Source organism: Lepidothrix coronata, unplaced genomic scaffold (assembly GCF_001604755.1).
Source record: "Lepidothrix coronata isolate B3197 unplaced genomic scaffold, Lepidothrix_coronata-1.0 Scaffold51, whole genome shotgun sequence".
NCBI classification, from domain to species: Eukaryota; Metazoa; Chordata; class Aves; order Passeriformes; family Pipridae; genus Lepidothrix; species Lepidothrix coronata.
In genome coordinates this window covers 18,638-43,048 of record NW_016690231.1, presented here as the reverse complement: position 1 = coordinate 43,048, position 24,411 = coordinate 18,638, and the positions used below count along the sequence as shown (strand labels likewise).

General features: G+C 45.7%; 1 protein-coding gene across 9 annotated transcripts; it reads left to right on the top strand.

Moving 5' to 3' along the window:
* Window positions 1-91: 91 nt before the first annotated feature.
* Window positions 92-24,242, top strand: YDJC (YdjC homolog (bacterial)). 9 transcript variants are annotated; one of them, XM_017815554.1, is made up of 8 exons: window positions 92-199; window positions 3,202-3,414; window positions 5,385-5,465; window positions 9,459-9,631; window positions 17,953-18,112; window positions 18,872-18,971; window positions 19,657-19,834; window positions 21,815-23,353. In XM_017815554.1, exons 4-8 carry the CDS (start codon window positions 9,474-9,476, stop codon window positions 22,143-22,145), a joined length of 927 nt encoding a protein of 308 aa, XP_017671043.1. In that variant the 5' UTR covers window positions 92-199; window positions 3,202-3,414; window positions 5,385-5,465; window positions 9,459-9,473; the 3' UTR covers window positions 22,146-23,353. The 9 variants fall into 9 exon arrangements, with proteins under 9 accessions (XP_017671043.1, XP_017671038.1, XP_017671040.1 ...); XM_017815549.1 differs by having other exon boundaries at window positions 109-439; XM_017815552.1 differs by having other exon boundaries at window positions 116-239.
* Window positions 24,243-24,411: the final 169 nt, after the last annotated feature.

Below are 24,411 nucleotides of genomic sequence, written 5' to 3'. Positions count from 1 at the left end.
CCACCGCGCTCTCGAATTGGGCTACGGCGAACGGGCACGGAGAAAAGCGGCCAATGAGAGCCCGCGGCGTGGCGGCCCTCGGGGGAGGACGCGAAGGAGAACCGCGGGCGCTGTTCCGTTAGAGTCAGTCTCCCGGGACGGGCGGCCCGGAGCGGTGTCACTGCCGAGGCAGCGCTGACACGGCTGTGCTGATCTCACTGTGAGTTTGCCCTTGCCGAGAATGTCGGAGGAGACGCCAGGTCTGTTGCTGCTGTCCACTCTGGGCTGTATGAAAAATTATAGCCAGGTCACACTGACTGGTTGCTCAAAGGCCTTGCGGGAAAACGTGCTATAAGGAGGACTGTCCAATTAGCATCAGAGCCAGGAGAAGAAAAAAGGTCCTCACAGCGAGAGCACTGTCAGGCACAAAGCTGCTCGGGGGTCACCAGCCCAAGTACAGGTAATGGTTTAGATACAGCCTCGGGCAGCCAGAGGTGGCACTAAGAAGTCAATCAGCCTGTGCTGCTGCGTTCAAGTCACTTTTAGCTCAGAGCTGGTAGGTGGCACATTTAGGACTGCTCCTCCCTGCAGTTCCTGCTCTTAAAGTTGAGTAAATATCTACCCATTTGGGGGATTTGCAGAGAAAAGTAAGATAATGTTGAAGAACAAAGGGAATTCGTGTTTGTGAATTGACTTGCATGATAATACATCACTGATCCAGTAATTCCTGGATTGTATTTGAGCTTCTGATGATAGGGCATAAACACTACACAAAGAAGAACTAATATTGGTTGCTGTAACAGTAAGTTGTAGCAATAACATCTTTGCTTTTGGATCCTGAAGTTCACTTTCTGTGCTTCAGTCTCTTGTGGAGTTCTAACAAAGAGATTACTAAACTCTATTCTTTAGAAAAAACACCTGCATAAATCAACATACACACTGTCCTTCATTGCATAGTTTTGCAAACTGAATACCCCCCCTCAAAAAAAAAAAATCTGAATAGGAAGCAGCCATGGACAAAGGACACATGAACTTCTACACAGTTTGTTAACTTTTGCCTCTGAAACTGCTCATTGGATTGACCCATGTATCACATCAGAGCCTGCTGCGAGTCCTGAGTAACACTCTGAGGAATACAAAGTAACTTGACAGAGCAAAAGATTTGGATCTTCTTAGTGGCAAGGAAACGGGAAGATGGGCACCTGCCTTGGGACTTAAGTCTTGGTAACAGTGGTATTATATGCCTGCAACAGCAAAGAATTGAAACGCTGCACTTTCTATTGCAGGATGATTTAGAAAGCATATTAGTGTTGCTGGCTAGTGCAAACGTCATAAGATGCTCAGCTGACTCTCTCCCTCTTCCACCAGTCTTGGAGCTGCAAGGCTTTTTCCAACCCATGTGATACCACTCAACTGAATGATTAGTTTTCTTTATGCTGGCTTTGGACCATTTGTTTAGCTGTACCTACATCTAAGAAAAATCTCTTACTTAAATGCCAGGTCTGCTTTAAAACAAGCCCTAGTACTAAACTCTGTCACATGCACATGTGTGTACACACACACAGACACACACTGTGCTTTTCTCAGGACTGAAAACTCATTTCCTGGTGCTGGAAGTATAAAGGTTTACTCACAGAAAAGCAAAAGATCCCATATTGATAGTCAAGTACCATATTTTTATGCCATTCTAAGTGGCCTTGCTGTTCCAAGACAACAGCTCGCATTTGCTGCTGTTGTTTTAAGTGGGGCAAACCCAGATGTCTGTGGTTGCCATTTTAGCCATGGAAAATCAATCATATGAGGCTTTAGCTGGCACCTGTCTGTCTTTCTGGGAGGTCGCTCAGTCTCAGTGAGTTTAGTGCCATTTACATGGTGCTCCCTACAACGCTTTTCAGTCCGACTTTGGAAACATAATTGGGTTAGAATGGTTGCCAACAAAGAACCCATCAATGCCAAACACCCACGGCAACTAACAACCACCCATTGTGACAGGGCCCACTATTGTTTCCAGTAGATTGTTNAGATACAGGTAAAATTGCCTCAGAAATTATGTGACTGCACACTGGTCATGGAAATATCAGCTTTTTTGATAGGAATCTCATTAGGAACAAAATAATTCAACAGTACTGTAAAAGAGGAGAATGTAAAATGTAACTAGAAAACTTTCTGCCTTCAGTCACTTAACTCTGCATTCCTTATGCACATTTGATTTTCAAGGATTTTAAAAATGCCTGCCATTTCTACTCAGGTGCAGCTGTAGGTATAATACAGCCCTCCCTGAAAAACAGGATTTGGTACTGCCAAATGCTTTTAGCATACAGGAATGAAAAATCTGTGTTGCAAGAAAATTTCAGAGTATGCTGCCCCAATGCAACAGATTATAGAAAAAAGGGTTTCCTCTTTATGTTGGCCTTTGTTAAAGATGCTTTAAACTTTCTGTTTGCTTTGCATGACAAAAACAGTGACTGACAACTAAGATAGCAGAGCTGGCAGCTCCTGGGCTTGATCTACACCCCAAAAAGCACGGATGCATCTATTGGTATAGAGAGCCTTTGATTTACAGAAAACATTGCAGTAACACCTGGATTCTTTCTCAGACTGACATGAACCTTAGGCAAAAAAGACAGGGCACAATTCTGAAGACATTAGTACTTGATACAAAGACTAATCCACACGAGCTCTTCCTCTGATTTTTCTCTGCATCTGGTCCTTTCTCTGATATCAATAAGGATGAACTGTACTGAACTCAAGGCAGTAACAGTAGAGAACCAGGTCTGTAAACATTCTGTGTTTTTTTCTGTCTCCTTCTTTCACCCTACACTGATGAATAGCTGTTCGTAAACCTCACTTCAGATCAAACATTCTTCTCCACTGGAATACCTTACAACAGAGCTCTTTTAACTGTGACCCCTAAGCCTGATACAAATAGTGAACAGTAAATAAAAAAATTGCTTGCTAGAAATTTATAGAATTACAGTTCCTTGTCACTCAGCCTAAGTTGTTTAAGGACTAGATATCCAAAATAACTTGTTCAGATTTTTGCATTCGGTAGATATAAACATAATGTAAGAACAAGCAGAGTAAGTAAATAAACAGAAGATTTTTGATTAAAAAAAAAAGAAAAAAGTATTAACATATACATTTATACATGTTTAAATTGAAGATTTTTTCATCTGGGGGAATAGAGTTGAGGATTTTTTAATCTCTGTCTTCTGTTTCTAGTCTTTGAGGTAGAGAAGATTTCCTTGGAAGTTCTGCAGAGTCCTGGCAATCTGTGTCCAGTAATGTTGTCACCATCTCTCAACGAACCGGATTGGTGCTTCAAGAACGCGGGATCTCCCCTCAGAACTCCAAAGAAATTAATGTGCATTTCCATTCAATCAGCTGAGGTTTTCCAGGTGCTTTCAGTGATGCCGGGAGACAACAGCAATCCCTGTAAGTGATCTTCCAGATTAATTTACGTTACATTGCTGAGGCATTCCCAATGTTTTCATTGGTAGCACTAGCTTTTCTGGAGAAGGAACTCTTTTGAGATGACAAGGAATACTCATGCTCCTACAGCCATCTCTTCTTCCATGTCTGATCAAATAGATACTTCTCCCTGGCTATCATTTGTACTACTAGACTTTTTAGAGGTTTTTTTCTCTTAAAGGTTCAGCAGTAGCCTGCTTCACTGAGTGCTCTGCTCTCATGGTAGACTTTTAGGGACTTTTGGAGACATTAGTTCTGTTTTCTGGCAGAGATATTTTGGCTAATGGGTTTCTTGATTAATTCTACTTTGTTGATACTCATTTTCTGATTAGGCAAAAATCTTTTTGTCTCCCACTTCTGATGTAAACTTTTGATATTTGTAAGAACTCTTCAGATTTTCTTACTTCAGCCCTATTAATTTATGCTGATGGTCTCATGCCATTGCCATTGAAGCCCAAATATCATCTCAAGGTGTACCTTTGTAACAGGAACAAACATAAACCAAGGATAATCTGAAAGTATTTTTTCACAGATAAAAGTGTGTCTGACTGCAATTTCAACAGGAGATTCAACAATCTCCTCATGACTTGAGAAGCCTGAATGCTCCTAAATTAATTTTATTTTCCTTCCTCACTCCATCCCTTTAGGAAGGAGAGTGCTTAGAAGTAGAGGTTGCATAAACTATTTCCAGCCACTGAAAAAAACCCCAACCCAAACCATACCGAAAACCAAAACAAAACATGCCAAGAAATGATAAAAAATTTTATTCATTAATACTTTATATATAAAATATAGGTTTTTCTGCTTTTTTTTCCTTAACATGAGGACCTGCCTCTGGTATCTTTAATTCATTTTAATGGCTCTTGATCAACATTTGTGAAAAACGATTTCAGGCTTAACTCTGCTCTGCTTTGGACAGTGTAGCTGAGGAAGTTATTTGGAATTTGTAGGCATGGGTTGGAATTGTGGTTTTGATTGCTAACTTTCTGTTTCAGAATCAGAATGTAAAAATGCATGTGTTACATCAGGCAGCTTTTACAATAATTTAGTTCTTTATGGGATTTGAAAAACCTCTAGACATGGGTATCAATCTTAGGTAAATTTTAATGTAATTCTGAAAATTCCACTGAACATCTATGCATCTTTTATATAACCTGCCCCTTTTTGACCTCAATAAAAGTGTTATTCTGCCTAGAGATAATTTCTTCTAGGAACCTTTATCATAAATACCAAGAAATGAACTCCAGATAGTATAATAACTTTCAGAGAGGGCAAACTGAAGTTTCAATGCAATCAAACAGTAAATGGAATCAGATAGTGTAGGTTAAGCTATTAATGCACACGTGGTTAAACAGTACCTATTTTGGACCCATCATTTAATTGTCTAGTAGGAGGGTTCCCTGTCCCAACTCTTTTTTGACCAGATGTCTGTATATTTAATAGACTTCAACATCAGGCGAAGAGGCATCTGGAATAGGAATGTGCAGGCTTTACATCATCTCAACCCCAGTCAGAAATCATAGATGCTGTAGCTTAGTTCATATTCAAATATTAATTTTTACTGCACATTAGACACTGAAGGAAATGCAGCAGAGAGAAAATAACCCTCTGAAAATGGAAAAGTGGATTAAAATTCGCCAGCCATGAGCAATACACAGACCAGGGACCTGCTGTCTGCATCAGGAGAGGTTTGACTTTGGTACTTTTAACAGTCATCCATAGTTTAATGCCAAGTGTCAAGTTAGTTAATAATAAGATCACGATGGCAAATTTTGCCTTTCACTTTCAGCCACCTTGGTAGGACCACACACCTTCTAAGGTATTGGTGTTATTTTGTGCTACAGTCAAGGTAAGAAAAAGAAAACACATTCTTTATGTAAACAGACAGCTTGTTGGAAGCCATAATTGTTGGAAAATGCTTTTGTAAAATACAGGAAACCTCTAAATTTGCTACTGAAAAGCAGTGAAGCACTTGAGGAGAGAGAGCTGCTGCTGGCTTCTGTGACTAAGATGAGGTAAGGCTGTGTTTTGTTTAAGTTAGGCTGGAAGATGCAGCCTGTGCTTAGTACATGTCTTGGCTTATGCAGCTCCACTGGAAATGCTGGCCAATATTCCTGTCTTCACTGCAGAGGAGAGAACAGCCAGAGGAAGTCTGCCTTGCCTTCCAGCTCCAGGTTGAATTTGTAAGAGACTTTTTTTCTGGACTATGTGGCAGTCAGCTGCAAGGGCTGTTTTGGCATTAGATGGGGTACATAGGCTGCAGAGGAAGTGCTGTGCTGGCATCTAAGGGGCAATGGCACAGGGGCAAGATTTGCTTGCTGGGTAGTGTTTGCTTCCAGTCACTGGAGGGACAGCTGGGTAAAGAGGAATGAAATCAGAAAAGAAAGGCCTCCAGGAACTGCATTAAATATTTAAGAAGGATGTTACCATTAATAGCATTAAACACATACTAAGGTTAAGAAGGCTGAGAAGCCAAGCTTTGTCTAAGATTCTTATGTAGTGCCTCTCACCTGTGCAGGGGCAGAGAGCACTGGCAGTACTAGAAAGAGGTAGAAAACCCCAGAGTTTGCATCTGCAAAGGCAGGAGGTACTTATATTTGATTGAAGACATAACTTCAGAGTTTTGCTGACTTCATCTGTTATAGTAACAGTGCTCATCAGTAAATGAAGCCTCTTGGGGAATGTGGGCAGGCTGTGATGTTCGTCTCCCAGAAGAGGAAGCAAGTAGCAGTTGCACAAATATCCTATCTGAAGTGTCAAGGGCACTGGAAACCTTCACGCAGCATCAAAAACTTTTGTGTAACAGAGCCACACACCTATTAAATGATGGAAATGCTCACAGGAATTGCCAGAATGAACATTTAGCAAGTTTTCTACAGTATTTTTGCATTATCTGTTTGGAATTTAATTCCATATAATTTTTTTCTATGAGAAAGGGTCACTGAAGAGGCAGAAAGCTGTCTCCAGCTCTCACCATCATTTCCAGTAGTCAATGTTTGTTTACACATCAAGGAAGAGCAAGAAAAAGTAAGAAAGTGACAAACAGATGATGTCCACCCTAGATGCAGCAGAAGTCTCCCATGCTCCCAGTCTCCTAGTGCTTCCCATTTCACCGCCTACAGAGAGCACAGCCTAGGAAACAAATTCTTCCATGAATAACATTGCTACCATTCATTCTGCTTTTGTTTTTCTCCTTCAGAAATATGCTTACGAATAATCATCCAAATCTTAGCTGCCCCTCAAAATGCCCTCAGGCTAATGGAAACACTTTTTTCTGCTGCAGAGCACTCTGAGGTGGGAGGCAGAGGCATTTCCCTCCCAAAGTGCTGTAGCAGTTTGCTATGTGGTGTGCAGTTGATGAAGCCTAAAGATTGACTGGGTTCAACCTACCTCAATTCACTGATTCCAAATTCCTTGTGAGGAAACAGACCTGGAAAACCACTAGCTATGCAGGTGTTCATGCCCCCACATACAGATCTTTCATACCTCAGCTACAGGTGTGAAAAGAGTGGAATTCCCCGTGTTGAACTGTGCTTGTTTGTCTCCAAACTGATGATTCTTCCTTTGCTGAGGACAGCCAGTCTCTGGTTGTGCCTGCACATCATATCTCTGACTTTGGGGTGTGAATATGTTGTCTGCCTTTCAGGAGTTGAATTCTGCTGAAAGAGGGGACACTTGGAGGCTTTGGTTTCTTTATGCAAGGACTGCCCAGAGTAAGTAACCCGAATAACTTTGCCTTATCTATGAATTAAGCAGCAGGATGGTCAGTCCACATAAACAACCCTTGAAGCTTTTTCCAACCTGTTTCACCCCAGCTGCTCTTCCAAGAAGCCCGTGCTTGCGCTTAACAGCTGTTTCTTCTTTTACCTCCATACTGGCACAGATTCAGACATGGATATCACCATCAGCCATGCAAGAGTCCCAGTCCCAGTGTGATCCCTGCTTCCTGGAACAGGTTAGCAGCAACCACCAGGACAGCTACCCCAGATCCATGGACATGTTACCATGGCACTTTCTGACCTACCACACTCCCTGCCCCAAGCATGAGTTTGTTGTTTCTCCTGCAATATCAGAAGCAGGTGAATATTTTGGGAAAACATTACAAACCAAAAAGGGGCTCGTTCGGCTTTGATAGAACTACTTCTTCTTCCACAGGTGAAAAACACAGGCTGTTAGTATCTCCCACTCACCATTTCTAAGCTGAGTACTCAGCACTTTCATTTTGGTAGATCCAGAATAGCTTTCTGCAATAAGAAAAAGCAGCAGTTCAATGCCAGGACAAACAGGATTTTACATGCAGACTGATGGAGAACTGGCTGACATCCAGACTGAACCGACAGCATCTTAGAAGCTGCCATTTGTGAAACTTTTCTGTTCTCCCTGCCCTTCCCCAGCCCAGCACTAAGAACTGTGGCACCTTCTGGCCAGGGTTTGCTGACCTATGGCTCTAAACTCAGACTGATTGCACACTGCCAGCACACTGCCAGCACAATCAAGGTGGGAAAAAACAAGCAAGTGGCTACTGTGAGAGTCATGGATGGCAGGATTATATATTCATGGCCTCGTTGGGATGATCAATTTTGCACTGAAGCCACCACAGAGCACAAACTGAATTGCTTATCCCACCCGCAGCTGCAGGCAGGTCCCACCTCAGGAGTGTCTTGTACAAGAGAGACATGGAGCTTCTGGAGGGGGCCAGCGGAGGGCAACAAAGATGATTAAGGGATTGAAATAGTTCTCTTACAAGGAAAGGCTGAGATAATTGGGCCTGTTCAGACTCAAGAACAGACAACTGAGAGGGGTCCTCATCAATGTATGTGAGTATCTAACGGAGGATGCCAAAAAGATGGAACCAGGCTCTGCTCAGTGGTGCCAGCCAGTAGGATGAGGCAAAGGGCAGAAACTGATGCACAGGAAGTTCCACCTGAATACGAGGAAGAACTTCTTTACTGTGTGAATGATCACACACTGGAACAGGTTGGCCTGAGAGGATGTGAAGTCTTCCTCTCTGGAGATACTCAAGAACCATCTGGATGCAATCGTGTGCCATGTGCTCTGGGATGACCCTGCTTAAGTGGGGAGGTTGGACCAGATGACCCACTGTGGTCCCTTCCAACCTGACGCATTCTGTGGGGAGAGACGTCCGATCCCTGCGCTGCCAAGAGAGCCGGCGGCACAGAGAGCGGCACGGGGCCAACCCCGGGCCCTGCGCCAGAGCACCCCGGCACGGGTCCTGCGGCAGCCCGACTGCAGCCACACCGTGCCGTGCCGCCACCGCCAGAGGCCGCCAGCAGGGCGGATCCCGGTGCTCGGCGCGCTCGGAGGCGCCGGCGCTGCGGCGTGGCCGCCCTGCTCTCGCCTCTCCGCGGGGGAGCTCCGGGCCGGGGCTGCCGCGGGGATGCGCGGCGGGGCGGGCGGGCACAGCTGGCGGCGGCCCTGGGACCGGGCTGCAGCGGAGGTACGCGCCGCCCCGGGGGCGGGAGGGGGCCGGCGGACCTCGGTGCCCCTGCCGCTGTGGGAGGGAGAGCCTGGGCCGCCGGAGGCCGCTCTGCTCTCCGGGGACACGGCCCGCAGCCGGGCATCGGTAGCGGCGAGGACGTCACGGCTGCGGGGTGGCCTCAGGTGATCCGCACCCGTGGCCATTTCACTGCGCACCGCGGGCGGGGGTGTGCCCGAGGAACAGAATTTGAACCCCTGACGCGCTCTCGGTCGATAAAATCATTCCACCGAGTCCCTGACCTCTCGCCCGCTCCCCATCCCCGGCGGTACAAAGTGCAGGCAAGGCTTTCCTTCCTCAGGCGAGGGCAGGGCTGGTGTGAGCCCGGCGGCCACACGCAGATCCGGCCCCTGCGCTGCGAGCCAGCGGCGGGATGAGGTGGAGCAGGAGGAGTTAGTCAGGGGCTGAGTCACCATCGGGTTCGACCCCGGTGAGCTTGTCTTTTCCTGTTTGCCTGTGATCTGCAGACTGCCGAGTGTTCCGGTTTAACCTCCTTTACTTTTTTTGCTAGGGATGACATCTAAGGATGCTTCAGGTGAAGCTAATAGTAACTGGAGATGACTTTGGCTATTGTCCTCGGAGAAACCAAGGCATCGTGGACTGTTTCCTGGCCGGTGCGATATCTAACGTGTCCCTTCTAGTCAACGGAAGCGCTGCAGCAGATGCAGCGAAGCTGGCAAGGAGGTAAGGTACTTTCTTTAGCTCCCTCGGGAACAGCCTCCACAAACTCCATGGAAAGCCAAGCCTGGAAAATTTAACATTTTGTGGCCCCAGAATAAATACTGTGTCATAGCTCAGGCTGGTATAAGAAAACTGGATTCAGGCACATTTACTAAGACTCTTCATAGTAAAATTAGTGACCTGCAACCGTACCCATAATGGTCTTTCTCTGGTATTAGCCACCACACCTTTTTTCCCCCTCAGGTCAGGAAGCCACTTTTACAATTTGACTAGTAGATTTTGGATTTGCTAGACTTTCTCTTTCCACACTTCTAAAAGATGCATCTTCAGAAAGACAGTGCACATTATACACTCAGCCCAATCTGCTACCCCTAAAACTATTAGAGCATAAAAGCACAAATCTTTAAATCTCATTTAATTTGATCCGTTTCAGCCAGGATGAACACAAGGTCATCTGGGCTCATTGCAGAATCAGGGAAAGGTGTGATTCTGCAAGGGCTTAGTTATAAACCTGGGTAGTGGAAAACTTGATTTTTTTTCCCCACCCCAGAAACCTTTTTAAAAAGCACATAAATATTTCTATTAATTCTAGATTTGATAAATACATTTGTTAAAACTGCATAAAGAGAGGGATGATACCTTACACGTACTTCTTTGCCAGCTTCAGAGGTTGCTGGCAGAGTTAGCTCTGCAGCAGATCAAATGCTCCGTGGCAGTCTCGTGGACTAGTCCAGCAAATCTTTTAATAGGAAGCATTACTTGTATTTAGGAGGTAAAACCCAGCTAATGCTTCAGCTCTGGTGTGGGCAGGCACTTGGAAACAGGAATATGTCCTGAAGGAGAGAGCAACAGGGTTGAGAAAAAATTTAAGGAAAGGAGTTGTACTGGTACTAAACAAACCCAGACCTTATGCTTCAAATGTAGCTGCTGCAGGGGACAGTTCCATGAGAGTCCTGCTGTCATTGTTCTCCTTCAGCATCTCTCCTCAATTTGCTGTGGTTTTAGGGGTACTTGGATATTGCTTGTAGCTTCTTCAGTGTATGATGATAAAGGAAAGGCAGGGTGTGGTGTTAGTGACAGACTGGTCTGTTAAAAAGGCTGGAGATTCCACACAAACATCGAGAGAGGAATTGCCTGGGGATGATAAGGGGAGGGGCACCACACTGTTAGGATTCCTAAAGTCCTGTTAGTAAATGAAACAAATGAAATACAAAACACAGAGATAAAGCCAGCACTTCTCTCAGACACAGAGGCCCTGTGAAACCCTTTAAGACCCAGTGGTCCAGTAATGTTGTCAGCTATTTTAGCCATGGTCTTTAGAAGGCTTTTAAAATAGCATCCACCTGGCCTCGTTTCCATTGCCAGAAAGTAGGCCATGTAATCAGAGATTTAAAAAGCATCTTTGAATCCAGGTCATGACACTTGTGCTGACAGCAGATTTGGATGTGAAAAGCCAGGTTGGAGAGCAGGTGAAAGCAGAAGCTGCAGCCTGCTGCTACAATTTCATTTTCTTCTTTGGGGATGGGGGTAATTTTGAATTGTGGATGTGAATAAAATGGATTTAAATCTATTTCTGAGCATATAAGCAGGGGTACTTTGGGAACATCTGCCAACACTAAAGATCAACAGCCCATGTTCTATAGTTCCTCATTTGTGTAACTCTCTGCAGCTGTATTCAGCTCTACCCAGGCATGGGGGGAGCATTTGCAGGTGTGGGGAAAAGGGTTCCTCATGTTCTAATGCAAGCCCAGCCTCAACTGCTGCTTACTTGGCACCTGTGTGTGTAAATGAACTCCTGTGTCACCCCTGAGATATTTGTTCTTCTGTTGCAAAGGCTGATGTACACGAATGCCAAATAGGTCCGACTTACTAGAAGTGTCATTGAATCCTCCTCATCTTGTGGTGCAAAAATCAGAAAGCATCACTTACTTGACTGTCCTGCCACTCTTATTCCCTCTTCCCCCTGCTTGGTGTTGTTTCGCATACTGCTGTGAATATTGAGGCTTTGTGTTTTAAGGGATGAAAGCCTGCCTGGTTTTTTTTCTCCCCAAGTTTATCTTCCCCTATTCAGCCCTGATCAGTGGTGCAAGCAGGAAGAGTGGATCTATCACCAGCTGAGAGAAGAGGCTTGAAGCAAATAGCTTGTTCTTTCCTGGGGCCTGTTCCAGTGCTGTGGAATTTGGTCTTTTGCACCAGAGCGCTAACGTGACGTGGTGCACATGTGCAGGATTGTCAGAGTGATGGACTGCTTCTTTGGCTTGTGAAAATCATCTGGGTGGTTCTTGATTAACTGTCTATGACATGGTGGCTTGTCACTGCAAGTCTTGAGCTCTCTTTCCTCCCCTTGTTTTCAGGAAATTGGACACAGGCAAAGCTAATTAGTAGCAAGAGAACTTTTCCCCCCTAAGCACCTCGTGCTGCCCTGTAAAGTTAGAACTCAGCATCCTTCAGAAAGGAGCATGATTCCTCTGAAATTTAGTTCTAGCTTTCATTTTCATGGTAATTCTGTAGGTTTCTGGGTATACCATCTGTTGCCCTGAGTTTTAAATAGAAGCCTTGGCAGAAATGTGATGATAATCAGTAGATCTTAGTACCAGCTCTAACACAAACTAACTGCAGAACCTGCAGCAGAACCAAGAACTAAAAAATGCACCTTCCCTAACATCCAGACTCAGGTTCTTGGGCTTTTCTCATTCAGTGTCACAACTGGGCTAAAAGAAGGGACCCACTTGCTTCAGACAACAGAGAAGTTTCAGCAGAGGGCTGATCCATCTCCAAACGACAAACCTACTGATAGCAACTGCCAGAGAAAAACAAAACCGGAACAGCAGGTGGGAGAACAGGCTACCATTATGGGTTAAAGTTTTTTTCAGTAACTCAAAACTTTTCTCTTTGTGTGGCATTGACTGACTGTGACTTCCTCATTATCCATATAATATAATCTCAGTTTTCTACTTAGCAAGCCCTATCTTGAAGTTAGCCAGTCTTCTTGGTGATTATTCCAGAGCCTTTCCCTGAAATTGGAAGGGTTTTTTTGTAACCTGAAATAAATAAATCCCTTAATTTTTCATTGGAAATACAGAGATAGAAAGAGACAGAGTTAGAAAGATAGTTTGCTGCCATATCCTGGGTGTTTTTTCACAGTCTAAATGCTGAACATCAGCTACACAAAAGCTGAAGCCCTTACAACATCTGGGTACATTTAACAAAAGAATCTAACAAACCACATTTAATTGCTCTTTATGTTTTCACTTCCTTTCCCATCAACACTAATTGCAAAATGTGTGTGTAAATTGTGACTTAATTCTGACACTCCCAGTTAACATCTGACTAATCTAGAAATCTCTCATGCTTTCTCATCACCCTTTTATGTGACTGTTAATCACACAGCAGATAGCACCACTGCTGAACTGTTTGGATAGGGGTGGAGCCCAATCCAAGGCCTTAAACTGTAATTCCAGATCATAGTGACTTTACTGGCAACAGCACTTTTTGCTGATGTAAGGTTATAGACACAGGAGCTTCACTTCATACAAAGATGTAATTACAACAGAAACTCAGGTCCCTAAGCTATGTTACAGCACCAGTTCTTAACACTGCAGAGGCTTTGGAGCATTTCTTGCAGCAGAAATAAGGCTTTAGCGGTATTAGAGCAAGAAAAGACGCTATTTGAGGAAAGACAAATCTTACAGTTTGCTGAATGATGAAAGTGTGGGGGGGAGGAAGTATGCAAATGCCAACATGGAGAAACTAAGACTTGCATGTTTTTGCACAAAGCACAGACTTGCTTGGTCTGGCCTCAGACTTTGTCTGGCTTCAGACGTGGATGTTTACTGAAGCAGGATGTCTAGGTACAGATATATGAGGCTCTAACTTGTGTCACCCTTGGGCTGAAACCTGATGAACAGTAATTTCCTGGATGGCACAAACAGGATGTTGAAGGTGGGAACTGTTTACACATCAAGGAAAAGGTAAGTGCTATTGTTATACTAGAGCCTGCACCATTCAGCAACTCAGTTGGGACTGTTCTTGGTGAATCACATAATTCCCTCAGCCACTGCAACTGCTCCTAGGAACACAGGGACTGCACAGAGTCCCCTGCCATGGCCAGGCAGAACCCAGGACACTGTTACTTGTCCACCAAGCTCAGAAATGTGCAAAGCTGGTGGGCACTTTAAAAAAGTGACTCAGGGTGGTAACCATCTCCAGGCTGCCTTTACTGCTAAGGATGTGAATGAACAGGGATTGCAGCTGCACAGAGCACTCTGCCTCAGCAGAGACTTTGTTCAGAGCACCCGTGTGGCAAAACAAGCAACTACTTGAAAAGGAAGCAGTTTAGCTGATTGTATTTCCTCTGTCTGATTACTGGACTGAGCTTGCTGACTCAGAAATCTTTCCAGGGTAAATTCCTTCTTGCCCCTTGTAGCACTTGTTGTGAGGGTATTTCCTTCTTCCCACAACCCCCTCTTTTTTTCTCCATCTCTACAAGGGATGTTGAGCAGAGAACCACAGAGCCAGGCTGGTTTAACAGCCAAATTTGGGTGCAAATAAATCACTAGCAGAATAACCTCAGTGGCTGCAGAAGCTACTGCCCTGAACCTCTTCTCAGCAAGCTCCCAGGCAACCCAGTCTAATGCTGCTCATGCTGTAGGAGCACACACTTCTAGACACTGTCCTTTGGCTTTATGAGGAGTGAACTGAACCCCTGTGCTAAATCCAGCTTCACATCTGTGCATTCTTCAGAGCACTGGGATGGACTTGAAAACACATGGACATGGGCTTCTCCAAACAGGTTGTGGAAGGGTTGCTGCTGCTTAAAACAACCACCAAGAAGAGCTTAGAGACACCAAGCAGATTCCTCAGCATCATTTTGTTTTGGCAGCTGTTACTGCAGTGTTTTCATTGCAGAAACTAAACTACTGCCTGAAGTTCAATGCCAACCCTTTTATTTTGGATCTTATGTGAGCAATTAGCAGTTAGACCTGCCCAGCAGTGACTGGCAGGGCTCACCCTGTCCGCTCTGGAAAGGGCTTGGGCACAACAGCTGAGCTCTGTTGCCAGGGCAGCATCACATGCTATATAAGCTACTTGAGCTGCTGGTCTCAATATTTCAGCCAGTAAAATAACAGATATTTTACAGCCTTTGAAAAGATATGGGCAACTATAAAGTATGTTTGGGTAGCAGAAACAATCATCTGCACTCTGAAAAAGGGGCCCTTTCAGGATATTCCCACTAGATGACTTTTCTCCTTTCCTTTTTTTACAATGCAGCCTGCCTTGGCATTGCCCTTGGGTTGCAGGATCTGCATTTCAGTAGTGAGAGGTGCTCAGCAGAGTTAGTCCCTTGTGTATAGCAGTCTGTGGGGAGAAGAGCTGGCTTGCAGCAGAACTCTGCTGTACTGATTGCATTGTCTTCCTTCCCATAACCTCACAGCCTTCCCAGCACTCCTGCTTCTGTGCATCTCCCATAGAGTCATATTTCTGATCAAGTTTCTCACATGCTGCTTTTTGAGTTTTGGTTTCAGTCCCTGTATCCCAGAGCCATTAAACATGAGCAATTCCTCTTTAGATGCCTCAGCCTGAGGAGTCTGTCTAACCAGCCAGGACTAACTCCATGAGAAAACTATTAAGATATTCAGCTGGTGTTGGCCAAAGCTCTGAAATATGCTCTAATGTTACAGTCAGGGTCTCCCCCTTACAGCCAGGACAAGGCCAGCTCTCTCTGCACTTCCACATTCCACACATTCCCCAGCTCTGGGGCTGATTTTGGCTCAGGCAAGGAGCAGCTCTCACATTCCCCAGTGCAGCACTTGGCTTCTCATTGTCCCACACCTGTCGGAGGGTCTTGCCTTCCCTGGAAATAACTCAACAAAAAAATTCCATCTGCTGATTCATGGTAACACATGAATCCTTTTTTCTTGCAAACAGCAGTGACTCTGGTACAAATAATGCTCCAGCTGATGCTGGGCAGCTTCCCAAAGATGTGAAAAAGAATCTGGGGTGGACTTCTGAAAAAAGCTGTGGTAGTTTGGTCTGGGCCTTCCTTGGTGACCAGTTTGTAGCCAAGGAAGTGCCCAGATTTACCCAGTATTCCCTACGATTTTTACGTAAGCCGGGCTATAAGAAGAAAGGAGGAGAGGCCTTCGCTCTCTTTCCTTCCGGCGGCTTGGAGGTGCAGGTTCCCTGCTGTTGAGTCTGCGGTGTTGGGGAGCGAGGCCTGGTTAGGCCTTGCCGACCTTGGGAGGCGGAGGTTGCCGGCGATCGTTCCAGAGCGACTGTCGGTTGTCCCAAGGAGAGTAGTGAGATATTTCTTTGCTAACTCTTTTAGTTGATAGATATTGGGCTACTAATCAGGATATATATATATATATTTTATTTTGGTTTTCTTCCTTTTCCCTTCCCCCTTCCCGTTCCCTTGTGAAATTGTATATATATTTCAATTGTATATAACTGTAACAAAGCCAAAACAAAACCACAGGATCTCCCTCTGCCTTTGGGCTCATGCAGGGTGCCCAGCAGGTCACAGGATGGAGGGGAAGCCCTCCTCTCACAGCACCCCTTCTGTAGCTGCCTCCTGGCCAGCTGCCTGCCCAAGGGCCACACGCACAATGACTTCCACTTCTGTGGAGTTACTGTGCATGTGTCATGTGTTCAGGCCTCAGGTGTGAACACCAGAGGAATATTTATCATCAACAAAACAATCAGGCCCTGCTGCACAGAAATCACTAGGTCAGAAAAAACAGCGGAGATCCTTCTCCCCACAAGTTCTTTTGCTCCATTAAATAAACATTCAAACTCCTTAATCACACAGTGGACTGGAAAGACATGGACTCATTTTGTTCCAAAGATCTGAGCATATAACTTGACTCTTAACATTTATGTCTTTGAGAAGTAGTATCTATCAACTAACTGCACCTTCTACTTGGAGCATGAGACATGGAGGAGCCAGGAAAGAGACTTTCTGCCCTGTGAGGGTCAAAGCTTTAGGACCTGAAGGAGCTAAATTACTCTGACTTGGACCAATCCATCCACAGTCCTGTCTCCAGTAACTTGCTGTTTTACCAGTCAGCTTCAGGGCAGCAGACAGAACGGGGAGATCTGGTTTTTGCACACTTTCCCTAAACGGAGATTGTTTTTTTTTTCCTCCCTGTGGTACAAGGGCTGTACCAGGGACAGACCAATCTCAGTTTTAGCAGCCTCATGCAGAAGTTCCAAGAAGGATTTAAAGCATCACAGACTTGTTGCCTTGACATTCACTCTGCACCATGACTCAGCCTGGGCAGCACAGGTGGAACACTACAATTCTGTCATGCACTTACCGGGTCAGCTGGAGGCCAGGGGTTGTCTTGGAAAAAGTTTCAAAGCATCATTTTGGCTACTGATTCTGAGGATTTGCAGAAATGCTAATGAGACCCAGCACAAATCTGAGCACTCACAAGTCCTGTTTTTGCTGTGGGGGAATCCACAGCACAGACCAAGAAGGAAACACCAACACTCCCCTGAGCCCTGTGGCTCAGAGGGGCTCCCCAGCTACGCCAGCTCCAGAGTTTCATTTTTTAAAAAATTGTTAGAGTGCAACTAGTTAATCAGTTGTACCCTTGTGCTTCCTTAGCAAGGTTCTACACTTCACTATGAGCCCCCTGCACTATTCCTTTGGCTGTGCCAGAGAGGTGTTGCTCTATACTGCTCAGCCTTGTCACTCGCTGAGTGATCATCTGCAGCAGTACATAGGAACCATGACACTTCAGGCAATTCCAGCTGCAGCCCCTTGGACCAGGAAACTCTTACACTCAGACAGTATTTACACTTGTAGCCTGTGCTGTTGCCATAACAGCTGCCTTGGGCACTGGATTCTACTTAAGGGCAGCTTTAGTCAAGTAAAACTCAGATATCTCAAATGTACTATCTTTAATATGGTGAACAACTCAATGGGATACCTGGCAACAGCTAATGAAGTGTTTTAGAAAACGATGCAAGGTCCAGATTTTTCTGTTGATCGCTGGTAACTGCAGTTGCTAAGTGTAGTTACAGCATTTAGCCCAGAGTACCTCATGATGTGAGCCAGGGTGGGAGCAGAGTTGGGAAGTCTCACAGACTGGCCCCTGGCAGACTGCACAGGGTGGTTATCTGGAGATATTCTGCTCTGGTTAGGGTCACTGTGCTTTTCTTTCTAGCAGAGCAGAAATACAAAGATGTGCTCCAGTGAGTACATCAATACTTTTGAGATCAGTCTAGTTCTTTCACTGAAATCTCCTTCCCCCTGCCCCACTTTGGCCACAGTAAGGGAAGTGCAAAGCTTAGCAGATATTTCATTCTTGTTACAGGTACAGCATCCCAATAGGCCTTCATGCCAACCTTTCTGAGGGCTCCCCTGTGTGTGAGGTGCTCAAAACAAACTCTTCTCTGCTCAACCAAGATGGATTCTTCCATGGAAAAATGGGATTCAGAACAGCTCTATCAAGAGGTCTCCTGAACATGTCAGAGGTAGGAGAAGACGACATACAACCCTGCAACTTGCTTTCCTGGTAAAGATCAACCTGCATTTATCCCAACACATAACAGCTGAAGAAATTTCCCAGATCCCAGCTGTGAGTAAGCTTAGAGATGACTGTACTGCCTGTGCAGCTGGAGATGGCTTTCCAGGACCTGGGCCTCCTTCTGCCAAAGGCTCTGCAGCCTTTTAGAAATCATTCCTCCCCATTTCAGTGCCTGCATACACCAATGTCCTGTTAACTACTTATCTGAGGGGGCAGAAGAGGCACTGGAACTGGTATTTACAAAAAAACTAGAGATCACTAAAGGGCAAATGACAGAGAAGTCCTAAATAGGCACTAGGCTTTTCATCTGCTTGTAACAGGCTTTTGTTCTCTAGGGAGATGGCTGGTTTTGCCCTGTGAGCACGAACAAACGTGTTCGGGTGATCAAAACTGCCTATGGGATACGAGCACCCATTTCCTCAATAATTTTAAAGGGAAATGGGTATTCAAATGCCCTGTGTATTTCAGAAAATCCCAGTATCAGCACCATCCCTATGACCAGTACCACAAAGAGCCCCATGCCTGGGGGAAGGCTCTGGGCAACCCAGCAGAGCTGCACATCCATTTGATCCATTTATAATCACGGCACTTGGTGCCTCCCAGGGCCAGGTCCTGACTCCTGCCCAGTGACGTCCCCAGCAGCCCCTCCACTCTCCTGCTCTGAGCCTCCTGACAGGTCTTGCTCTGACCCTTCTCTGCGGCACAGGTGAAGCAGGAGCTAAAGGCCCAGGTGGAGCTGTTCCATGAGCTGACAGGTCACCTACCTCCTCACATGGATGGGCACCAGCACGTCCACGTCCTCCCAGGTGAGAAGGAAATCCTCCTCTTCCCAGTGCCAAGCAGGTTGAGGGAGTCAGAGAGTCACTAAAGAGGGGCCTCCCCTTGCCACAGCTCCCTGTTTGAGCAATAAGACACTTGCTCCACAGTTTGCAAAAGCTGGTGACTCTTCAGGTGCTACAAGAGCTCCATCCTGTCAGTTAGTTCCATCCCAGTCCCTGCCCACAGGTCCCAGCATGTTTAAGAGATGACCGAGTACCTTTTGTCCTCATTTTGAAAATAAGGTCACTGTGGTACAGAAAACTGAGTAAAAAAAGAATCCAGGTTTCCCCACTCCAGTTCTAAACTGCCTCTGGATAACATTGCTCTGACTTGCAGGGACTTGATGAAGAACTCATTCCTGACAACACAGTCACCTCTGGTGCACTCTTAAGACCAGAGTCACTCACTTAGAAGGGGGGGCTGGACTAAATGCTCAGTGCTGAAGGGAAGACCTACAAGGCACCTACAGCAGATGGTGAGGGAGAAATATTTCCAGCGTAGAAGGTAACCCCTATCCAGATGAAGAAAACCATTTCAGCAGAAGATAAACCAAATGTGATTTTATTTTCTTGAACATGGGAAGGAAAGAAGCCTCTGTGCTAACATCTCACAGGGGAGATGATGAGCTGGTTACCCAATTCCTGACTATACTGTCCCTGGTTATATTTGCAGAGGTCAGGCATGTGTTTGCAGAGGTGTTAGAGGAATATGGGATTAAGTACACTCGTGTCCCAGTAGAGCCAGGCCTTCATAACTGTGACTGGATTCCACCATCCCTGATGGACTTTTATCTGGGAGTAGAAGAAGATTCTTTTAACACAGTGGATGTGTTTACAAAGCATGGAATAAGGTAAGACAGGTAAAAAGGATGGATAATCATCCTTTTTGCAGTAAAACTTTAAGATCTTATCAGTTCCTGATAGTATCTTTCAAAAATGGAACACCACCTTTCTCTTTCCTTTTCTGGGCTTACAAAGAGATTCAGGAGGAGTACAAAAGTGTCAGGGGCACTAGGGCTTGGGAAGTTTTGTTTGAACAGAGATGACTCACTTCCTCACTTGAAAGGGAATGTTCTTTTCAGGGTATGTTTCTCAGCCTTCCTAGTGAAGCTGCATTAGCCTGGTATCTGGGGTGGCAAGAGAAATGCTGCATCAACACTGGAATACTAAAAATATGATCTAGGGAAAGGTTTCAAGAAATAACTTTTCATCTACCTGGTAGAATGAAGAAAGGGTTTTAAGTAGGAGGAAAGAGACTAATTAGAAACAAGTGTTTGTCGTTAAGGGGAAGCAAGAAGCTCAGAGCTCGCAGTGCCACAGCTAGCAGTCACTGCTCTAAGCAAACAGCCTTGTCTGTCCTGCACCTCAGGGGCCAAGTCCAAAAAGCTCAGCCCTTCCCCCAGTAACATATTTTTCTTATAAGCTTAAACAGTGCCTTATGGATTAAAGACATTTCACTTGATACCCTTGCAGTCATCTGTCCTTTGGGGTAGATTTTGTTACTTTCTTGGTCCACTGAAAAAGTTATTTTTTTAGTTAATTTTTTTGGTATCAGTTGTCCTGAACACCAGCATCAGGCTGGCATTTCACCCTGCCCCATCCCTCCAGAGCCCGTGGGCTGTGCTCCAGCCTGTTTCTAAGGGAAGGGCGGGCACAACAACTCACAGGGCAGTTCAGCAGGAGAGTAACGCACCTTTCAGGCAGGTGCACACCAGGACAGCGCGGTGGAAACCTTACACGCTCAGGGGCTGCCCGGGGGACAGGGGAGCTGGCGGGGCCACCCGAGGACCTGCGTGTTTGTATCCACCCCGCTCCGGCCGCTCCCGGTGGGGCAGGTGAGAAGGGGCGAGCTCTTACCAAAACATGAACATGGGGAAACCCAGGGAAACGCAAAGAGCACGGGCGGCCGAAAGCTCGGGGAACTCAGTGCTGCAACTCGACTTCAGCAGCTGTGCAGAAGGACCGCGCTGAGCCCCTGGAGCCGGCTTGTGATACCAGAGAGCACAAGGCTCTGCTCACTGCACAGCAGTGAGGTGTCAGCAAGGGTACTATATTCACACTTCAAATTCTTCTGCTAAGTCCTGCAAACTCTTTTCAAGAAGAGCCCAGTGTTCAGCTGGGCTGTTCTTTGATCATGCAGGTAAAAACTGCAGCCTTGGTTTCTTCCAAAAACGTTCTCATTCTGCCCTCACATGCACTTGGCTCACCTGCCTTGGGCTTGTTCAGGCTGCACTAGGGCCAGTGTTTGCAGCCAGACTTGAAAAAAGATCTGTGTGGAAGCTACTAAGAACCAGCCTGTAGCTGTCCTCTAGTAGTAGCATTTTGTCCAGTTATTATGGCTCTTTGATACATTCTGGCAGAACGCTTCTTTAGCTGAGTGGTTTCCATTTTATTTCAGTCACTTTTGTTTCTACTTACCTGAGGGTTATTATTCAGGTGTAAGATTTTGATAGTGTGGCATTTCTGAGTTTAGCTCTGCTCTTCCCTTTTGGGCCAACAAAATGCACCTGTAAGCTCACAGATACCAAACAACCCCTGTGCTGTGACACAGTGTATGTCAGTAGTCTCAGCAGCACTGCTGATGATGGGGGGTTCCTGTCACTGCAGAACTGCTGCTGGAAATAGGATCCTCGTTTCAATAAGGAAAGAGAAAATGTAACTGGCTTGAGGTTCTGTTTTCACTTTTGCTTATAGTTAAAAGTTTTAAAATCCCCTTCCGCTTTTTTGGTCTTACATTGTAGGTAAATTTTGATTCCTAATCCACTGGACATAACACAGCTCTCTACCTACCTCGTTAGCATTAATATCAGTATTCCCTCCCCTGGCTCCAGGTGGCCTGACATTTATATAGGCCTGAGCACCATGGGCAAGAACATGTCTGTGAGCAGCATCTGGAGTGCCATCAACTCTGCCATCGTGGAGGTCACATCCAGGGCGCCCTCGCCTGCACACCCAGCATTGCAGAGCAGGACAGTGACCATTGAACTGATGGTGCATCCGGGGTACCCCAGTGTCCCACCTGTTGGTGGCTGTGGGGAAGGACCGGATGATTTCTCCCAGTCCTGGGAGCGCCTCCATGAACTCCAGACGTTAATTAAGCCGGAGCTGCAGAGCCATTACAAAAGCAGGAACATTCAGCTGTGTTCATTCAAAGATCTTTAAATAAATGAGCAGACATCCACCCACCCACCCATCCATCCATCCTCTGAAGCCAGGTAGTTGCCGGTGTCCAGACAAGCCAGACCACTGTTACCAGCGTCACACTCCCTGGCACAGCTGACAGGAGCTGAGAACAGCCTGGGAATGGAAGAGCATTACCCTGTGAGCAGCTCCAGGCAGTGCCCCAGAGCCACGACTGCCAGTTTTTAGGCCACAGCATCTGCTCTGAATGTGACATACCCCTTCTATGACACCCCAACGCAGTGCAGGACAGCGACCGAGGCCCAGCTGCCTCCCAGGGCTCAGCTCCTGTCAACGAAGGAGCAGCACAGAGGTGTGCTCTGTTGTGAGACACTTTGCACCATCATTTCTCTTTCTAGACTTAATGGTCCATAGGTACCACAGGTACCATCATTTCTCTTTTTGGACTTAATGGCAAAAAAATAAACATTCTGGGGGAGCAGGGTTTTGGAGCAGCCGCTTGGTGTAGGTCATGGGAGGCCTGGAAACCTTCAGAATTTGGTTTTCCTAAAGCACTGTCATGGTCCCTGCCCCTCCACTTATCCCTGCTCATAGATGGGGAGAGGCGCAGGGCACGTCACCTTCAGAGTATTCCTCTGCTCAGAGCAGTCAGATAATACACGTGGCACAGTGGGATCTGCAGCCCCTTCCAGGAGCCACCTCAGCCAGCAGTAATTTTGTCCCTGCCTATTTACATTGCCTCTTGGCATTAAGCTCCTATAGGAAAGTAACATTGGCCACAGGCCTTTCAGAGAGGCTTTCTTATTTTTTTGGATGACTTTGCAAGAACAGCAACTGTTGACCCATCTGCTATTTCAGTAACTGCTGTGTACAAGAGTAGCAGCAACTGATCCTGCCCCGCCCACTGCCCCTCAGGACAAACACAGGGACAGTCCTGTGCCAGCTACAAGCAGGTCTGCAAGGGAACAAGGTCCCTGTATCTGTCCCTTTTATTCCTGCCACCAAAGCATTTGAACTCCAGTAAGCCCCAGCAATGCTTCACGCTCTTAACTGCAGCCCTGTCACTCCTATAGAACTTTCACATGGGGAGAAATTATTTTAGACTGTTTATGCTCATTTTCTGCACGTAAGTGATTTAATGTAATTGGTTTTGCTAACTATGTTTTTTAATATTAAAAATGTCAATATGATTGTCATTCTTTTAAATGAAAAATAAACTCAGGCCTTTTCTATTGCAGTGCTTCAGGAGGCTTTTGGGTTTGGTTACAGCTGGTGAGTGAACTAAACCCACCCACCTTTCTACTTCCCCTGTGGCTGTCTGGGAGCTCCAGAAGGGTTTCCATTGTCTTTCTGTCCTTAATGGGAACTATGTGATCTTCCCTGTAACATGTCTGAGGACATTTTTGTCCTGTACAAATAGGAAAAACAAGGATACTGTAGAGAATATTTTTCCTAAATCATTGTCAGAGAATTAATTAGATATATGACAAGTTTGTTTTTAAAAGCACTCCCGGCTGGGTCTGACCAGGGCAGTTGTTACCTTTTGGGATGACGTTCTCCCAAAGGTTCTCCCAGTGGGGACAGACCCGCGCTCCGAGCAGCCCCACCCGCCAGCGCCGCCCAGCGCCCAGCGGGATCACTGCAACCGCCGTGACGGGACAAGAGTTCAGCTGGTCATGGAATGTCATCGTGTTTTCATGGATATTTTTAAGCCTTATTTTTAACGTTTAAACTGCTTCATGTTCTAACCACTGAATTTGCCCTTATCACAACCAACTGGACTTTACACACCTGTTGATTTTTGGAGGCATTTCCTGGCAGCTGAGCAATAGAACCTGACAGCAGCAGTACCCGAGCACTGTACTGCAAACACAAAATGTAAACAAACAGCATTAAACCCCACATTTTCGTTTAATTGGAGAAATGAATAAAGAATAGTAAAAGACTTCTAAATAGGGAACCTTTCAATTGCAATGTAGGGTGATAAGGAAATTTCTCAGTGGTTCTATGAAAGCTTTAAAGGCAACTCAAGTCCAAATTACAAATGATACTACAATTCCAGTTAACCCCCAGACCTCTCTGAAAATAAAACCATGCCACAAAGCCTTTGAGAGCAATTTTTATTAGGGTAGCAGAATGGACTTGCAGGAAGCCTATACCAGTACTCCTGGGTGTAGTTTCACCAGTGCGCTGCTTTTATTGTGGATGTTCAACTGCACGTTTAGAATTCAGCATGGCTTAGGGAACCAGAGAGAACAAGAGCTGGATTTCCTGAGTTAACATAGGA

What these genes read in the sequence shown, in the direction of transcription:
- YDJC (XM_017815554.1), top strand. Translation starts at nt 9,474, where the DNA reads ATGCTTCAGGTGAAGCTAATAGTAACTGGAGATGACTTTGGCTATTGT. An exon ending in GCAGCGAAGCTGGCAAGGAG is followed by an intron (nt 9,632 to 17,952) that starts GTAAGGTACTTT and finishes TTCTTGTTACAG; the next exon opens with GTACAGCATCCCAATAGGCC. An exon ending in TTTACAAAGCATGGAATAAG is followed by an intron (nt 19,835 to 21,814) that starts GTAAGACAGGTA and finishes CCCTGGCTCCAG; the next exon opens with GTGGCCTGACATTTATATAG.